Source organism: Clarias gariepinus, chromosome 6 (assembly GCF_024256425.1).
Source record: "Clarias gariepinus isolate MV-2021 ecotype Netherlands chromosome 6, CGAR_prim_01v2, whole genome shotgun sequence".
Taxonomy (NCBI): Eukaryota; Metazoa; Chordata; class Actinopteri; order Siluriformes; family Clariidae; genus Clarias; species Clarias gariepinus.
In genome coordinates this window covers 8,004,746-8,024,816 of record NC_071105.1, presented here as the reverse complement: position 1 = coordinate 8,024,816, position 20,071 = coordinate 8,004,746, and the positions used below count along the sequence as shown (strand labels likewise).

The window sequence follows — 20,071 nt, the reverse complement described above, 5'->3', positions numbered from 1 at the left end:
TGATATAAGGTCCTCTATATCTATCATCAGACCATCATGAAACCTGATCGAAATAAAGGATATTTACTTAAAAAAACAAACAACAAACAATAAAGACACCAAATTGTGATCTAATGAAATAACAATTGGATAAGCATTCAACCTTGTGTTGGTGCTGCTTTATTGCTAACACTAAAGTACTCAAACCAAGTAACCAAAGACAGTGCATAAAAATTTCATTTATTTAGTGTATTAACAAACCCATGTTCTGTACATTTTATTGACATTACCTCTGTAATATTTCACAAATAGTATGTTTATAAATATAAAAGCACATAGAACATAAAGTTAGGACATATGTCTTTTTTTAAACAAAATTATTCCTATAGTCATAATGCTTTTGTACAAATATCTTAAAAATATTTCTACCATTAAACTCAACTGCTGCTGAAGCAGATACAGATATAGAGGAGTGTTACAGAATCGACAGATAGTGCTGTACAGATGAAGAGCTCTAGATTCATCTTGGTGTTGTCTTCAGTTTACATGGGTAGGGTTGTTTTTGCACGAGTGATGAAATCAAAAGTATACTGAAAGATAAATTCCAATGATTTACATTTAATCTACTCTATCAATATTAATAAGCGATATGTAAATGAAATGTATGTACATTATTACAGAATAACACTAGAAACCATGAATGTATTTTGTAAATGAAATAGCAATGTATGCACTTCAGTCGCCCCCTGAAAGCCATAATTAATGTTCCGGATTAAAAGAAAAAGAAGCTGAATTCTTCAAAGTGTGATCTGGTTGATGATTTAGTGTTAGAAACAGAGTAAAGTGTCTGATTAGCTACATAGTTTTGTGGTTTCGTACTCCATTGAGTTTGGCTGCTTGGCACTAAAGGCCTGTAAAGCAACCTGAATTCGGACCACGTCATTAGTGGAGAGTTTGAGCCGATGGCGCAGTAAGCAGGAGAACAGATCCAGGGGCTGCTGGCCTGGTGGAGACAGTCTATTAACTCGGTCTCGTATCTCCAGCAGCTGCAGCAGGGCTGAATCGCGAGATCCTTGTGTGTACGGATAGTCCAGCTGCAGGATCAAGTCCTGGATTGCTTCAGGATCAAAGTGCATGCTGTAACCAAACAGCTGCATGCTGTTGATTTTCATATAACCCAGATTCCGTGAGGAATCCATGTATTCCAGTGGCTCGTAATAGGCCGTACTGTTTCCATGCGCTGATGCTGTTTTGACGCGACTCCGCAGGTATATGTGTACAGTCTCAAAAAATGTCTTCCATTTGTTTCCCAGAGTGAGGGTCCAGTTATAACAGTCAAGAGGAATCTCCAATTTGGTCCTCTTCCAGTCAGGGTAATTGTTCTGGTCTATGGGCATGATCCAGCTCTCTGAGTGACTCCCTCCAAACGGGTTAATGTAGATAGACAACACAGGCTCCAATGTGCTGTTCTTAGTAAGGCAGATCTGTAGGGAAATCCCCAAAAGCATGTGCACATGAGTAGACTTAAACTTGTTGCTTTTCAGTGTCAGGAGCATCCTTTTCCTCCAGGAAGGGTCAAACCAGTTGTTCAGCCTCACATCGTTGCTAATGAACATGGCATGGATGCTGATTCGGCCGTCTCGCTTTTGGAGGAGATAGCGCAACTCGAGGTCTTGGAGATCTGTCTCAAAACCTATGTAATTATCAGTGGAGTCAGGGATGATGTTCCTGCACATCCCTTGACTCAGGGTATAACCTGGATTACAGCTGGCACACCGTGATCGGTTCTCATAGGAGCAGGAGGAACAAAGTGGCCCCTCACCCACCGTGCACGGTATGATACCTTGGCAGGTTGGAGTCTCATGCTGACATGAGCACACCCTCCTCTCTTCCATATATGTGCCTAGCTGATTATTTTCGCTGCAGTACATAAGGGAAAGGATGTAGTTCAGCCAGTAGTTGTAAGACCTACAAGAGAGAGGAAAATACTTTAAACAAGTTCCATGTTTCGTACATGACTTTGAATGCATATGACACATGATTACAATTGGATTAATATACTGTATTAAAACACACTAAACTAATTAATTATATACAAGTCATTACATGCATTAATTGCAATATACACATTTCCTCCTGAAAAAGCATAATCATAAATATTTATCATCAAATTTGCCAACCACACTTGATCAGCATAATATTTTTCATGCTGTAAAATAAATACCAGCTGATCATCTCGTCCCAAACCCCTACCCAGCCATCAACCCCCCTTTTTCTCTCTTTTTTTCACTGAACTGCAACCACATGTGAAAAGAGATTTTGGTATGTAGACAGTGCTCTAATGGGAATGCTTATGGTTCTTCAGCGCACTGAACAGGAAAATCAGAAATAGTGGTCAGTGTGTTCACAGCATATATATTGCTGACTAGTTCTCTTCTGTGGATGCGCTACTGAGATTGAATACATAAATCATCGAGTTGAACCATTGCTGAGTTTAATTAAAGAGTGAATGCATTTATTATACTTAATAATCATTAAGTAAATAATGGAATTACAAGCAAATATGAAAATCCTTAAACAATCTTTTGTCAAGTCCTCCTGAGTTTAGTAGTTAATGGATATGTGGGTTCATTGTGCCTTATAATGGACTGGTGTATCAATTCAGAGCTCTCCTTCCCCATGTTCCCGAAATACTGCAGAGTTACCTTGGACCTAACCAGGAGAAAGCAACTACTGAAAATGAAAGCATGAAACTCAAAAGAAGTTTGTCCTTTCTTTATAGCCTCGATACATTGCAGACAGAAACTTCAGACCCTTTCAAGTTTTCCACATTGTGTTATGTTTCATTCTTATCTTGAAATTGATCCCAATTATTTTTTCCTCTCTATACACAACACTCCACAACGACCAAGTAAAACATGTTTGGAATGTTTTGTAATTAAAAAAAAAAAAAAAAAAAAAAAAAAAAAAAAATATATATATATATATATATATATATATATATATATATATATATATATATATATATATGGCGAGCCTCACAGAAGGACAACCAATCACTGCAGCACTCCACCAATCAGGCTCTTATGGTAGTGTGGCCAGACAGAAGCCATTCCCCACTAAAGGGCACATGACAGCCTGCTGGGAGTTTGCCAAAAAGCACCTGAAGGACTTTCAGACCATAAAAAACAAAATCCTTTGGACTGATGAGAAAAAGATTAAACTATTCGGAATCAGCAAATCAGGCACTGTGTATCACCTTATTCAAACCATCCCAATAGTTAAACAATGGTGGCAGCAATAGGCTGTTCAGGTGTTTTTCTGCAACTTGGACTGGAAGACTAGTCACTATAAAGGGGAAAAATTGTTGGAAAGAAATACAGAGCTATTCTAAGTGTATACCTGCTCCAGAGTGCTCAGGATTTTAGGCTCGGGCGATGGATTTTATTTAAACAAAACAACAACCCAAAGCACACCACCAAGCAAACATAGGAATGGCTTTAGAACACCTTTGTGAAAGAGCATCTCTGGAGAGACCTGAAAATGTCTGTGCCCATCCAACCTGGTTGTGCTTGAATGATTCTGGCAAGAAGGATGAAAGGATGGCAAAAGAAATGTGCACTGAGTATTTAGTGTTATTCACTAACAGACTGGCTGTCATTGCTGCCAAAGGTGTTTTATCAAAGTGATGGGTCTGAATACTTAAATAAATGTTATATTTCCGTCTTTATTATCATTATGAGTAGTAGATTAGCCATGCCAAGTCGAAGTTGGGAAACACCTGATTAAGATTGAGGCTGCTATAAAAGTAACCTGGTTGCAGTATGTACAGTAACAGCTCAGCAGTGCCACAGGCCGACTGCCTCCATGCCATGCCATACCGATGCAATAATTCATGCAAAAGGAGCACTTTCTAAAGTTAGACATTTGTGTATTGTAAAATCTTTTTTTTTTATCGATCTTAGAAATATACTAATATTTTGAAATACAGATTTGTGCAGCTATAAACTGCAATCATCAAAATCAAAACAAAAAAGATAGACATATTTCATTTGTTGTGTAATCTAAAATACATAAGAGTTTAACTTTTTGAAAGAGATTATTTAATTACATTTGAACACACAGATGTGTATATAGTCAAATTACAGTAACAAAATTTTGACAAGTTAAAGTTTATTGAAATGTAGACTTTCTGCTTTAATAAACTATTAACAGAAGAATGAAGATTTATTGGAAGTCCCCAATAAGGTTTTTCATGAGAGAGCAAAAAGGGATGCAGAATGGAAATGAATAGAGGATTAATTACTTTCTCCAGGTGCCATTATGACAACCTAAATCTATTTCCTGCTACTCTTTTTTCTGCCCAAGCCCAGATTGCTCCAATTGACAATTTAAGCCAGTATAATAATTAAAGGTCTGTCTTTAGAGGATCTTTATTGGAGAAGACATTATTAAACTGTCTCTTATAAATTAGTTTTTTTTTTATTATCTCATAAAGTGTGACTAATATTCTTTAAAAAAATGAATGCAATGTCTATTTTTGGAGAAGATGAAAAACACGAAGGTTAAGTAAAAATCTAGAAATAAAAGAAATGTTAAATTAATAACAGAATAGTGGGACGTGTGTAGGATGCAAGGCTACAAAGCAGTTTTGAGCACCAAAAAGCTAGGAGAAGCTATGAAGTTTTTAAAGCCAAAGGAGTTGTATATAACACTATTGTTACATTTGTCTGGTTTGTATCTGTGATCTTTGCCTATATACAATGTTCTCTCAAGAACTTCTGCTCAGAGAGGGAAATAAAGAAGGTTTACTTGGTTTAACACACAAATGATGCCAAGTGAATATCTAAATATTCATGGAGCTTGCTGGCCTGAGAGACAGTCTCAATGTGAAGGTGGGTGGCAGAGGAGGAACTCTCCAAAGTCTGTCAGCTCCGAACAAAGTGGAAATGTCCAAGGAGACAAAACATTTTCCAATTCATTTAATCTGAGAAAAAAAAAAAATCCCCAGAACAATCTATTTCAAAAGTGTTCAGAAATTGAACTGTCAAAAGTTAAAAGAACAATAGTAGCCTGCAACACCCGCCAAGGTAATAACAGACCAAAAATTTAATACAAATCTACAGGTTTTTAATGTAATAATGCCACCGACATAAGAACTTTAAATGTCAGTTGCTGCTACATTTGTAGGATTATTACTATAAAAGCATCAGACTTGCATTACTGTTGCTGTCTATTACACTGGTAGGTGTTACACAGCAATATTGTAAGGGGAACTGGGGTTTGACTGTAAAATGCAATGAACACTATTTTTGGACTTTCATGTATTTATGCAAATTATTTTCTTCAATCCACCAAAGTCATCTATAAGATAACCTAAAATTGTAATGCTGCTATATAATTCTAGTTTTAGAAAAAGTTTTGAACATGTCAGTGTATGAAATGCATGGCTGCATTTCATAACAAAATGCTACATATCCATAAGGGCCAATCACATTGCTCCTTCCTGTCTTGTTGTCAATGAGAAGACTGTATTCTTCTATAATTCTCTTGTGTAACTCTTGTGTAATCTTCACATTTCTTGTCTTTAGGGTTAAAAATGACTCACCATTATTAAACCTTTAAAATAAAGCAGCTTCATTGCGTATTGAACCCCAAATTTACACTACCTGGCCCAAATAAATAAATAGCACACTCCAGGATTTCATTGATCACCTTTAGCTTTGATGCCACTGCAGAGTGTGGAGATGAATTCATGTGTGAGATTGATTCCTTAAACGTCCATAACCACAATTTGAATTCTGGATAATGCCTGTTCCATCAGGGAACAAACATTGATGTGATGCCCTGGTCATTCAGGTCATCAGTTGACTTTATTTTATTGCTACATAACGTTGCCGAGCCTAAACCTGAGCAACTGAAGCAACCCTAGATCATAACACTGCCTCCAGAGGCTTGTACAGTGGCCACGATGCATGATGAGTGCTTGACTTGATGTGCTTCCCTTGGTACCATGACACGCCCATCACTCTGGGGGAGGGTCAATCTGGATTCATCGGACCACATGACCTTTTTTCTCTGCTCCAAAGTCTTTTTGATCCCTAGCAAATTTAAGTGTTGATTTTTTCCTAATGAGTCACACTAATGTGGTTTTCTTATGGCCACACAGCTGTTTAGAACAGCTGTACTCCTGTAAGGTCCTGTAACATTCTGTGGAGATGGTCTTACTTTCACTATCAAACATATCTCTGTTTTTTTTGCTTCATATTTTAACAGAAGAGATCTCCCTACTCGATTTTCTTCTTGACTACATTTTTACAATGATGTTGAATGTTCGGCACAGATCTTATTAAAATAAAATTGAAATTAAAGAAAAATAATAATAATTTGGATTTTACATGTTTTAATAATGTGTCGGACGGAGGGGTATCTTAGGGTTGGGTGCCGAAAACCAGTGCCAATACGGTACCGGTACCTATATATGTACCGGACCGAAACCAAACACAAATTTCGGTGCCTCATTTCGGTGTCACTTAAATGCCTAAACTGTCGATTGAAATATTTGTTCTCTGGGGCTATGATGACACAGTTGTAATAAGCATCAGATTCATCAACACACATGATCGCAAGTAAAATGTAAATACTGCATTCATGGAGTGTCAGAAATTATCGAAAAAATTAATTATTTTCTTAATTAGAAAAATCTTGAGAACTTCGGAAAGGTTTGATAATACAAATCCAAAACATTGTTGCAGTAATGTTACTGTCCTTTTTTTTTGTAAATTAAACGTTTATTACTGTAGATTAGATTAGATTAGATTAGATTAGATTAGATTAGATTAGATTAGATTAAAAAGCACAAATCATCGGGAAATGAGACCATCCGAGATGCGCGTGAATGCAGCAATTAACGTTACACTTGCTCTAATGGCAGCAGGTGGCCTACCGCTATCTTAGCTTGCTAAATTAAACAACTTCCGTTAAAATGCCTAAAACTAAACGGTCGAAAGTGTGGCTATATTTCACAAGAAAGGATTCCGACACCACGACGTGCAGCAAATGTTTTACAGCAGTTCCGTGTAAAGGGGGAAACACGTCAAATCTAATTAAACATTTGAGGGCACACGTAATAATGTTAAAAGCAGAGGAAGGCACCGTGATTGACAGCTTGCGGACAACAGCTGGCACTATTAGTGTGAATGACTCCAGCTCCAGTCATACCAACCCTAGCAGAAAGGAGTCCACCGATTATGATGACGACAGCAGCCTTTCCGCATGTTAGTAGTGGGCTAATGTAATGTTAATTACAAAAATGCAAATCTTACCTTCATGCTAACAAATAGTCAAACTATTTGTAAAATACTAATGTAACATGGATTCTGTTTATAATTATGGCTTTCCAGCTAGTACTACAACAGTGACATAAGGTGGCTTATGTTTTGTTGTTTTTTTGTATTTACTTATATATTCATATATACTTTAAAAATGAACAATATATTAAAAGTTTAAGCAGTAAATTTTTTGTTCAATAAAAATGTATTCTTGAGTCATACACCATCATTTTGTGGCTTTTGTAAAGTATCGGCTTAGGCATCGTTTTGGCACCGGTACCGTTTTAAAAGTATCGATTTGGCACCGGTATCGAAAAAAAAAAAAACAATACCCAACCCTAGTCCTAAGATTGGTTAAAATGGGAGGGAAGGGCATCCGGTGTAAAACCTGTGCCAAATTGTTTTGTGGATCAGTTGGTTGGATGTGGCGACCCCTCAATGGGAACAGCTAAAAGACTCATAACAATTCCAATAGTTTAAAATCGCCTTTAATTGTTTTCATTGCTTGATGCAAGCATATAATTTGCCAGTGGTGCACTGCACCATTTCTTCACTGTTTTATTTCTGCAATGATGACTTTTTTTTTGGCCAGACAACATCATAAATAAAAATAATATAAGACAATAGAAAATATTTTGTTTCATAAAAATTTTGTTTTACAAAATCATTAAAAAAAAAGTATTTAACCAATGCCTTCAAATCGACACAAAAATGGTTTTGTTCCTGCAGATTCAACCCTGACATGGCCATCCAATTCCCTGACCTAAACTCCATTGATAGCAATTGAAAAAGGAAAAGCAATTTGTGGAAAGAAATATGTACTTTATAATAAAGGTGTATTGTCATTTTTAAGTTTATTGTTAAAAAAAAACGTATGCTAGGAAGCATTTTAATCTAACCATCATTCAGCAAACAGAGACAGCCATTCTGTCCATTTCCTTCTCCAAATTTTAATGTCTTCATCAAGGTTGCCTTTGTAATTCTGTCTTCTAAATTTGTCCAAATTAATGATGTCCATATGCTGTTTCCCTCGTGGGCCAGCCTCTATATTAAGAAAGTGCAAAATGCTGTTCGAAAAATAATTAAAGTGCTTTAAAATGTCCATAATGTTTGGTGTCTCTTCGGTGCAACTTATATAATATTCAGTACAGATACAGTACAATGGGTTTAACTACAGCAGAGGGTATTCTGGGAATTGTTTTGTTTAAGGCAGTACTTTAAGTTAGATTCTCAGACTGTAAAGCCAGAAAACCATAGTTAACGTATGTTATGCTATATGCCAAAGAATTAGATTTTAAATAAAGAAGATAATGTGATAAAAAGACTTTTTTTGGCCTGGCAGTTTTGCATAAATAAACAACCTGTCATTCTTCACAACCTTGTGAATACCTGTGCTTTCCCGCTTCACAGTGCAAAAAGACTGTGTTTAATTAGTGAACACCAATTATTATTTTTTTTATAATAAACATGTCATAACTGTCTTCTTTACTAAAGTGCATGTTTATGATCATTATTATTATAATTATTATTGCCAAAGATACAGTAAAGGCAAAAGATACCACGTTTTACCTACAAAAGTAGAAATTTTGAATGTGAAGACTACACATGGTCTTTACATTACAATATTTACAGAAGTAACTTTGCCCATGCAGTTCTGTATATTCTCCTGTGTGACTGGCTCTTTACAGTTGTGTAGCATTTTGTTATGTAATACAGCCTCTGACTACTTCATTTTGTCAAAAACATTTAATTTCAAAGCTTCTAAACGATTAATTATATAGCAGCACTCAAATTTTAGGTTTGGGGGTTTAGGTTTGTCCCTCTGGGGGATTAAGGGGAAATGATTTGATTGTTTTTCAGTTCTGCCCAATAATGTGGCACTTCTGCGATAGTGAGGTTTTTTTTTTGGCTAGGCAAATTATTTTGTATGAACAAACAACCTGTCGTTTATCACAAACTTTGTGAATATTTGTGCTTTCCATCTTCATAATGCAGAAAGCCCAGTTTTAATCAGTGAACACAACTCATTTTTATTATAGTAAATCTGTCATATTTTTTTTCCTTACTAATGTAGAATTTTTTATTATGTTTATACTACTACTACTACGATGATGATTATGATTATAATTTTATTATTATTAATAATTATTATTATTATTATTATTAATATAATAATAATAATAATAATAATAATTATTATTATTATTATTGTTATTATTATTAGTAGTAGTAGTAGTAGCAGTAGTGGTAGTATGCCATATGTTTGGCCTATAACAGTATTAGAAATGTGCAGAAAGTAAAAAAAAAAAAAAAAAAATTGGTAACATAGAGGTAAATTATTACATAGTATAAAATTAGGAATTTGTCTACTAAATACAACTCACACGACATTTTCCAACCATTGTTCTCAACCCTAAAGTGTATAAACAACATCATAAGAATGATATAAACAATGGAAAATATTTTGTTCCATGAAACATGAAAATCATGAAAAAAAATATTGACCAATGCCTTCAAATCGACACAAAAATGGTTTTGTTCCTGCAGATTCAACCCTGACATGGCCATTCAATTCCCTGACCTAAACTCCATTGATAGCAAATGAAAAAGGAAAAGCAATTTGTGGAAAGAAATATGTACTTTATAATAAAGGTGTATTGTCATTTTTAAGTTTATTGTTAAAAAAAAACGTATGTTGAAAAGCATTTTAATCTAACCATCATTCAGCAAACAGAAACAGCCATTCTGTCCATTTCCCTCCCCAAACTTTAATGTCTTCATCAAGGTTGCCTTTGTAATTCTGTCTTCTAAATTTGTCAAAATTAATGATGTCCATATGCTGTTCCCCTTGTGGGCCAGCCTCTATATTAAGAAACACAAAATGCTGTTTAAAAAATAGTGTTTTAAAATGTCCATAATGTTTGGTGAGTCTTCGGTGCAAGATCTCTTCGGTGCAACTTATATAATATTCCAAAGATACAGTACAATGGGTTTAACTACAGCAGAGGGTATTCTGGGAATTGTTTTGTTTAAGGCAGTACTTTAAGTCAGATTCTTAGACTGTAAAGCCAGAAAACCATAATCAACATATGTTATGCTATATGCCAAAGAATTCGATGATAATGTGGTCCGTGCTCACTCAAATTACTGAGCACAAATCTCAGTAGATAAAACTGTGATCCTTTATAAAAACGAATTCCTATTATCTTCATAAAGTTTTGTCTATAAAAGTTAAGTACACTATTCTAGGAAAAAACATACCTAATGTAATACGAGCTTTCAGTATGAAAAATATAAAATTAATTAAGTGTGGCACACAACTGCTGAATTCTTATGAGAGCAATGGAAATACAGGATCAACCAACAAATTAGTACCAGAATTACTAAACAAAACAGAAGTGCACTAAAAGTATGTGAACGCCTAATCATCACGATTATACACACAGATTAACCATAACAGTAAAACTACAGACAGGTGAAGTGGATTACAGTATGTCGCTACACTGACATTTGCCATCAGATAATATATATCATGTTGAAGACAGAAAAAACAGGCAAGCATAAGGATCAGAGCGATTTTGACAAGGGCCGAATTGAGATGGATACATGACTGGGTCAGTGCATGTCTGCAAAAATGACAGGTCTGGTGGGGTATTCCAATTATGTAGTGGTTGATACCTACCAAAAAAGGTCCAAGGATGGACAACCAGTGAACCAGCGAGAAAGACATGTGTGCCCAAGGCTCATTTATGCACATGGGGGAAAAAGGCTAGCCTGTCTGTTCCAATCCCACAGAAGAGCTACAGTACTGTAACACAAATAGCTGAAAAAGTCAATGCTGGCTCTGACAGAAAGGTGTCAGAACACAGAGTCCTTCATAGCTTTTCTGCAAAATCGGCTACAGAGCTGCAGACTAGTACAACTGACCGCTGAAAGCACCTATAATGGAAGAAAACTAGACCATGGAGCAGTGAAATAAGGTGTCCTGGTTGGATCGATCAACCAGAGAGCCGGGTGCATGTGCGAAACTTATCTGGGGAAGTGTGCACTGCCACGCTTCTAAAAATTGTTTAGCAATGATATGAGGAACATGCGAAAAACTTAGAAGGTGCTCAAATAACCTTCAAATTCCCAGGATTTCAATCTGATCAAGCACCTGTTGAATACACTGGACAAACAAATGTGATTCATGGAGGCAAAGGATCTACTGCACATGTTTTAGCCATGAGAACTTTAAGGATTTTGTAAAATGTGAGAATTTTTGCACCTCCACTAGAACAGCTGAAAAGACGCCTGGTATGTACAGTAGCTTCATTTTATCAAAAACGTGTTCAGTGTCCAAACAATATCTTCAAAGTGTGGTGCACAGGGGCTAAACCAAGGCGAATTGCAATGCTGTAGCACACAAAGCCTGTACAAAAGTGTGGAAGAGCCACATACTGTATGGGTGTGACATTCAAATACATTTGGCCATCCAGTGTTTCAAAACAAGGGTCCTAAATTCGTCCCAGGATAGATTTCTTTTCTTAACACATGGTTTCCAAATTTAATTGTATTTAGTTACAACATGCCTAAGGACTTATTATAATTTTTATATTTTAACTATCCTCAACCAGAATCATTCTATTACCTTATTCGGTATCCTAAATGAAGAGTTAATCCATCTTCTCTTCTTTACGCTTTTACACACTCCCACTACATCAGTCCTTAGATGGAGAGATAAAGCCTATTCATCCAGTTACACAAGGAATTATTACAGTTATCCTCCCTGATTTGAGTGAGACTGGGAAAGAAGCCAAGACACCAGCTTTAACATGATTGTTCTTCCCATAGTTGACCTTGAATATGACCTGAATGAAGTGTTTAAATGCATTATCTAATTAATATGTTCAAAGGACTGACCTCTTATAACCCCGTATTACCCTGTATGCTCTGCTATGAATCCTTGAAAATACCAAAAAATAAATTCCCTCAGCGCTCAAACATTATATTATCATTTTTATATCAGTTCTTATTTATGTATTTTTTTCACAGAAAAAACATTTCAAGCAGATTTGGAGGATAGTTTAAAATAAGTAAGTTTGCGCATATTTAATACTTTTCTTATAATAATAATAATAATAATAATAATAATAATAATAATATAGAGTGCTCAAACAGTAAAAGATAATTACGATCCCTTGTCAAGCAGGCCTCATGTGGTATAAATTCATTGCTCTGACATTTCTTACCTCTCTTTGGGCACAGATATTTTGGGCTGACTTCGACACCTCTTGCTGAGAGTGAAAAGCTTGCTGACAATCCGCTGTGCTTTGCCGAGAAGCTGTCGAGTGTTAGTCTCCAGCAGCTGAAAGCGTTGGTGTACAGCCGGGTCCATTTTCCAAAAGTACCTTATAGCAGATGTGTTGAGAGCGTAGAACGTTGGTAATCTTCGCACAAAATTCTGGAACTCGTCTAGAAACCAGACAAGTAAGGAGGATGAGTAGACATGGTAGAAAAATGGAATCAATTTCATTGAAAGAAGGATTTAAAAAAAGATATTAATCTTTTAATGAACACAATTAATCTTTGGTCGTAGGTCGCTGATACACTTAAAGGCAATTTTACAAAGGAAATTCATTCAGAATTTGCAGGTATTGTAGTTTGTATACTTAAGCAATAAAAAAATTTCTCTGTATGACATTAAAATATAAAAAGAAAAACAGTTAAATAATTAAATAAACATAACACTGTCAAATTCCTCTGGAATAAGGTTAAAATCAGGGATAGGAAAAAACATGCAAAAATATTATAAAAAAATATATAAATATTTAGATCTAACTGATTTTTCTTACTGCTGAAAACATGCAAGTTTTTAAACTTTATAAAGCAAAAAGATATGCATGTTATAATTACACATAAAATTGAATGCATATCAGCAGACTAGCTGTATAAGATATACACTGATCAGCTACAACACTAACACCACTGCCAGGGCTCATCTATGGAGAACAAAGGCTAGCCATTCAATACATTACAAATTGCTAAAAAATCCAATGCTGGCCACAATAGAAAGGTGTCAGAACACTCAATGCATCACATCCTGCTGTGTATGGGGCTTGGCAGGAAATGAGTTCACGGTTGTTAAACCAGCCCCCAAATTCTCCAGATCTCAATCCAACCAAGTATCAGAGGGATATCCTGAGCAAACAAGCCCGAATTATGAAGGCCCCACCTTGCAACCTACACCACGTTAAGAAGCATTTTCTTCTGGTGTCAGACACCAAAGCACACCCCAGAGGTCTTGTGGTGTCATGCCCAGAGGGGCCAGATCTGCCACAAAGGGCACAAAGAAGGCCTACAGTACACAATACTCAGCATAATGGCATTTTAATGTTATGCCTGGTCAGTAAATTAAAACATGTGATTTGGTTAAATGCATAGTTTAATATCTGGCTGTGGTAATGAGTATTATTATTATTTTTATTAATACTATTATTAATAGATATTTTTATATCTAATGTATGTGAGTGAGTGTATGCATGTGAATTGGCACCCTGTCAAGGGTGTACCCAGCCTTGTGCCCTAAGCCTCCTGGAACAGGGTCCAGGTCCCTGTGACCCTGAATACAGGATAAAGCAGTATGGACAATGACTGAGTGAGAGAGTTTTATTACTAGCTGGCATGGTGGTGTAGTGGTTAGCACTGTTGCTTTGCCCATCCAGGGTCTGCGTTCAATTCTCTTCTCTGTGCGCATAAAGTTTGAGTTTGGTGGGTTTCCTCCGGTGTCCTCACACTGTTCAAAGACTTGTAGATTAGGCTAAATTGCCCGTAGTGTGTAAATGTGTGTATGCCCTGCAATGAATTCACACCCGGGCCCCGAGCCATAAGTCTCCTGGCATAGGCTCCAGGCCCCCGTGACCCTGTATATAGGATAAAGCAGTATAGATGATGAGTGAGAGAGAGTTGTATTACTATAGTGTGATAAAACAATTTAAATAAAACCTAAAAAATGGATCAGAAGGTCCCAGGTTCAAATCCCACAACCACTTAGTTGTCACTGTTGGGCTCTTGAGCAGGGCCGTTAACCCTTAACTGCTCAGATGTATAATGAGATATAAATGTAAGTCGCTCTGGATAAGGGCATCTGCCAAATGCCTAAATTTAAATGTCATTCCTGTAATAAGTTGTCTTAATAGAATTAGTAGATTTTGAATATGACAGATGGAAGTGCAATTCTTTTTTTTTTTTTTCAACTGAATAGGGGCATTGTCAGTAAAACGACCAATAATGCCACGTTTTAGATGTAGACGTCCTTGGGCAAAAAACACTAAACATTGATATGGCTACAAGATGCATGAGCAAACACTTTTGATGGAAGGTTTTTCCATTGGCAGCAAAGAACAAAATCAATAACTGCATTATATAATATCCTTGAATCAATTTTAGATAATATCTAAGGGGAAATTTTCTCTATATCTCTAATTAAAATCAAAGACTCTCATAAAACCTGACAATAAGCCCACTGAAACCTAATATGCTTTTTTACCCACATCGGGTAATTGAAATAATTATAATTTCCACACTCTCCTAGAGTTAATCATGTGTAATATATTAAAAGCTAAGAAGAAGGGACGTGGTTTTAGTAATGATAGTATCTATACAAAGACTGAAGCCTCAGCAAGGGGGGAAACAAATGTAAATCATTTCACTTGGCTGCGTGATTATTGTTTCTCTCTTAACAGTATAGTTTCTTACAGCATCTTTTACTGTAGTTACAGGAGGTTGATCACCAATGACTAAACCTTCACCCATGCCCAGTGCAGGGAAATCGATGAGGGCCGTGTTTAAAATCCTGTCTTACAGCCATGAGAGTCAATCGCTGGAGGCACTTCTTTTCTTGTTGTATCACAAATACAATGATATTTATATTTAATTATATATTAAGAGGTCTTAACACTGCTACCAAATTTACTTGGCCTTGTTATAAACTAGCATTACAAAAACCATTAAACATCTGTAGTTGGATGTTGGAATATTTATTGTTTCTCTTTATAAGAGGCACTGTGCTCTTTTGGTGTTGGGGGTCTAAATCTTGCCTTGTGTCTTTGTCTGTGTGTGTGTGTGTGTGTGTGTGTGGTGTTTGCATGCTAGGAGGCACTCCACTGGGTCCTCAAGTATTCTCCAGGGTCCTACGAAGACATGCATCATAGGCTAACTGGCATTTCCAAATTGCCCATAGTAGTGTAGATGTCTGAGGTTTTATATATATATATATATATATATATATATATATATATATATATATATATATATATATATTTTTTTTTTTTTTTTTTTTTTTTTTTCTGAAACAACAAGCCATATGAGATATTACTTTATAAGACTGCAAAAAATTCTAACAGTAGAGTTTCAAACCCCCCATTACTTGCAAGCAATGCTTATTAATGAAGAGCCTACTGTACCTGACTCTTCAAACTCATGATTGGCTTGGGCCCAGGACTCTCTGATGTGCCTCAGGCTGTCCTGCATGGCTTCCAGGGTCTCAGTGGGACAGTTGCATTGGGGGAAATCCACACTGCATTCGCACCAGCAGTCATTGTCCTTGCACCTAAACTGGCCCTCGGAGTGGCAGCTGATATAGCTGAGGGCTGCCTGGACAAATCGGCTCTTCAGGTACCGAGGCAGGATCGCTTGAAGCCCTGAGGGTAGGACATAAGCGCCTTTCATTAAGGACCAGAATCATGGACTATTTTACACACTTTTTTTTTTTTTTGGGAGACTATACACATAAACAAATGTCACCCAATTTAGAGCGTGGGTTCTTAAATCAGTCCCCAGCACACTTCACATTTTTATGTGTATTGTATGAGTTTGCATTACAGTAAAAATTAGGTATTTCTCTGGGTTTATTTGGTTTGAAAACCAGTTACTTACAAAAATATATATATAATTATACAACATTATTCAAATGATGCAGTGTTAAATTGTATAATATAACATTTAAATACAATATCTTAATCAATTCAGATGTTTAAATGTAAGATATTTTCTTTACAACCACCCCATTTTTTATTTAAAAAAAGACACGTTTGCAAAAGATTGACAGTCTCATAAAGAAGTTTGGCTATTCAATTATGAATGTAGTACCTTGTAAGTAAATCTTGTTCTCAGGGCTCTGAACCAAGACTGAACTGACAGAATCAAGATTGTCATAGTTACTGCATCCTAGAGGCCCCGTCCTTGTTTCTGTAACCTAAAGAGAGAAAAAGAGTCATGCCAATGTTATACTGTACATACAGTACACCTACAGAGAACAAGTTGGTTCAATTTACACACATGAATTAAGTAAAAATGTAAAGTGATATTATTAAATACATTAATTCTATAATTATGCATATAATGAGTTCAAACAGGGAGTTGGGACACAATTTATGTCGATTTTTTTGACTGTGGTTTATTGTGGGTCTTATAGTTTTCTTCAATATCTACAGTATACTGTATATAATAACTTAACCTGATGAATCATTGAATAATTGATTAAGTGATCTGCATACCTAGGGCACCGCAAATATTTATTTAGATTATTTATTTATTATTCACTTTATTTACAAAGTGCACTAAATGTTTAGGGTTTAAAGCAAAGATTAATGTGGAATAGTTGCACATGCAAAAATTCCCATTCTCATTTCAGTGGTACTTTAACTCATACAGTGTTGAATTGACATCCTGAGTCAAGAGCTATTACAAGTCTCAGAGCTCATAATGGTTTATCCAAACAAAATTTCACAAAAGAACATTTGGAAATGTAAAAAAGCATATGAATAGGATAAATAGCATCTCATCTCAGTCTGTAATATTACTCATCACCCTTTATCCATCCACTTTTGTGTGAGATGCAAGCCCATTTTAGGCAAACTGTCACCAGGCCTCCATGAATCGATGGAGTCAAGTGAGCTTGAAAGGCAAGTTCAAGCTCACTTGCAATCTGAAAACTGCTGCACAGTGCGAAAAAGTGGGAGGAAAAATGGTAAGCTGGTGCCAGGAAGGAAGTGCATCTGAAAATTTACATATCCATACTTCAACTAACAATTTCAGCAGATGCACTGCAGGGTCGAGGGCTGGCGTGTCTGTAGGGGAAGCACTGGCAGGTAAGAAAAGAGAAACTACTGATGTAACACAAAAAAAGGTAGATGAAGTCTTTCACAAATCCGGTGAAGGGTGAGAGCCTATCATCTTCACAGCCAGAGCCTGGAGAGAACAGTGAGCGCAACAGAGCAGCCTCAAGTATGCTTCGATACCTGACGCCACTGTAGTTTACAGAGGTACTCATTCTTATTTGACACTATTTGTCAGGATAATGTGAAGAATGAAAAATGCATGTGGCTTTACATTGTGTTAAAGGCATTACAGTGGTATATTTCTACACAACAAACCTCTGACAGGTGAAGTGAATAACACTTATTGTGTCAATGGCATCTGTCAAGGAGTGGGATATACTGTACAGTAGTATTTAAGCAACAAGTGAGCAGTCAGTTCGTAAAGTTGATGCGCTAGAAGCAGGAAAAATGTACAGATCATGTTTGACAAGTGTGATGACTGAGTCAGAGCATCTCCAAAACATCAGTTCCTGTGGGGTGTTCCTGATATGCAGGGGTTACAGCCTACTATAAGAGATCCAAAGAAAGACCGCTAGTAAGCTGGCATTATCCGATCCCAATGGAGAACTACAGTGGCACAAAATGTTGACCCCTGTCCACCACCAAGAGCATCTATACTAGGTATGTAAGCATCAGAACTAGGCATGGTAGGCTGGTCACATTTCACTTTACTTTATGTGGATGGTGGCGACTTGGCAGAGGAAATGTGAGGGCCTGGACAATGTTCTGCTAGAAACTTTTATTCCTGGCATTCACAAAGATTTTGCTTTGATACTTACCATCCACCTTAATACCTCCATAATCATAGGCAGTTGAGTTTAACATTATGGCTGATCAGGGTATGAGATGTTGAGTATAAGCTTATTGTAATTAAGTATCTTGAAATGAACATAATCACATCAGTTGTTCTTAGAATGTTTCTAAAATAACAATGGGAACAAGGGAAGTGCAAATACCAGTAAAGTGAAGAAAGCTATAAAAAAAGCAGCAGGAGTAGAACTTCAGGATCATGCAGCAGAGTCGTTTCTGGCAGGTCCAGAGGGAGAAAGGAACTAGAGAACATACAGTTCAGTTTCTGCCTGCACTTTTCATTGTATTCTTTCCTCTGAAATGTCACGGTGACATCGATAGTCCATGGCTATATTCTGCAAACACAACGTGCCAAAAAGAATACACTGACTTTCTAAAGGCTGTTTTGTTATCTTTCTCCTGGCCATGTCAAGAATCCAACATGCTTTCTGACAATATAACTATAAGCTCATTTATAGTGCTGCTAAAAACAATGGATTGTTTGATTTGCTTAGCGTTGCTGGTCTAGTTTATTTCAAGAATGAAATACTTAAGGATATGGTGTTATAGGGAAATAATCCATGATGCATCACAACACATAGTTACAAAACATAACCATATGTGTTTCATTTCAGTTATACAGAAGCATTTAGCTAAAACCTATTTTATTATGTATTATTTTTCCCCTCCTGTTATCATTTGTGTTATAGCAGCTGTAACAAATTGTTCCTGTACCAGATTCTCATTTTGATCTTTATTCAAGACCCAAATAACAAACCTTGTTGACTGTTCGACTCTCCCTAAATGCTAAATAAATGTCTCCTTCCGAATACTTCACCATATCAATATTATTTTTAAAAACTATTTTTTAGGGAAATCTACAGTACATTACACTAATTATCTATAACATAATGAACTGAACACCATTGATCACCAACTATACAGTACACCAGCAAACTGGTGACAGGATCATGGGCACTCAAGGCTCACCCATGCCTATGAGGACCAAAGGCCAGCCCTACAGACATGCCAGTGCAGCACTATATCTAAAATATGTTTGCATGAAGCAGATCTCATAAGAAAAAAAAAAGCAATACGTTTGGAATCAATCAGAATCAAGAATCCCGAAGTGCTATGACTGTATAAGGAGTAATAATGTGCCAAATAAGCAATTTGGGCAGGAGATAGCCTTGTGTTAATAACCAACAATCCAAAGCTGCAGATTTAGCCGACTTTCAGAAATTAAGAATATACTGTAGATATGACTCTGCTCTGATAGTACACGTACAATCTATTACACCCAGGGCCCTGGGGAATCAATTGTTCTCATTCATGTGGAATGTGATGGGAAATCAGTAACTTCAGGGTGGGAGCTTAATGCATGTATGAGAAACACAAGCTCATAGATACAGCAGAGGAAATGCTGAGCAGAGCAGCTTATATTTGCACAAGAATGAGGAAGGCATGGTGACCTGTGTGGCTTTTTTTTTTTTTTTTTAAACATGAGGCATCAAAAGCAGACATGTTTCTTTTATGATGTTATGTGGAAAGGTGATAATGTGCAGACACTCCTTTTCTTCCAAGCACAGCAGTGACATTTGTGCCGGGACAGGACACGCTCTTCCTGTACTTGTTTCTTATTATTCTAATGTTTTTCATTGTGCTGTTTAGCTACAAGAAAGTAGGTGCCAAAAAATATGTACTGTGCAAAAATGTTAAATTGTGCTGTGACCCGCAATTGTTGCATAACTGCAGTTTTTCTGCATGAATTCACTTTCATGGAAACCTGTTATTACTAATTTTCCATACAATTTCTTTCTCTAACACAAAATA

The 20,071-nt window shown here is 36.4% G+C and overlaps 1 protein-coding gene across 2 annotated transcripts in view; it reads right to left on the bottom strand.

Annotated features, from left to right (window-relative positions):
* Positions 1–322: 322 nt before the first annotated feature.
* brinp3a.1 (bone morphogenetic protein/retinoic acid inducible neural-specific 3a, tandem duplicate 1) overlaps positions 323–20,071 on the bottom strand; it is a 69,774-nt gene continuing 50,025 nt past the window's right edge. For both annotated transcript variants that reach the window (XM_053498792.1, XM_053498793.1), the window contains 4 exons: positions 16,440–16,545; positions 15,755–15,991; positions 12,542–12,764; positions 323–1,947 (listed from right to left, as the gene is read on the bottom strand). In XM_053498792.1, coding sequence (XP_053354767.1) covers positions 831–1,947; positions 12,542–12,764; positions 15,755–15,991; positions 16,440–16,545 — 1,683 coding nt within the window. In that variant the 3' untranslated portion in view covers positions 323–830. The remainder of the gene's footprint in view (positions 1,948–12,541; positions 12,765–15,754; positions 15,992–16,439; positions 16,546–20,071) is intronic.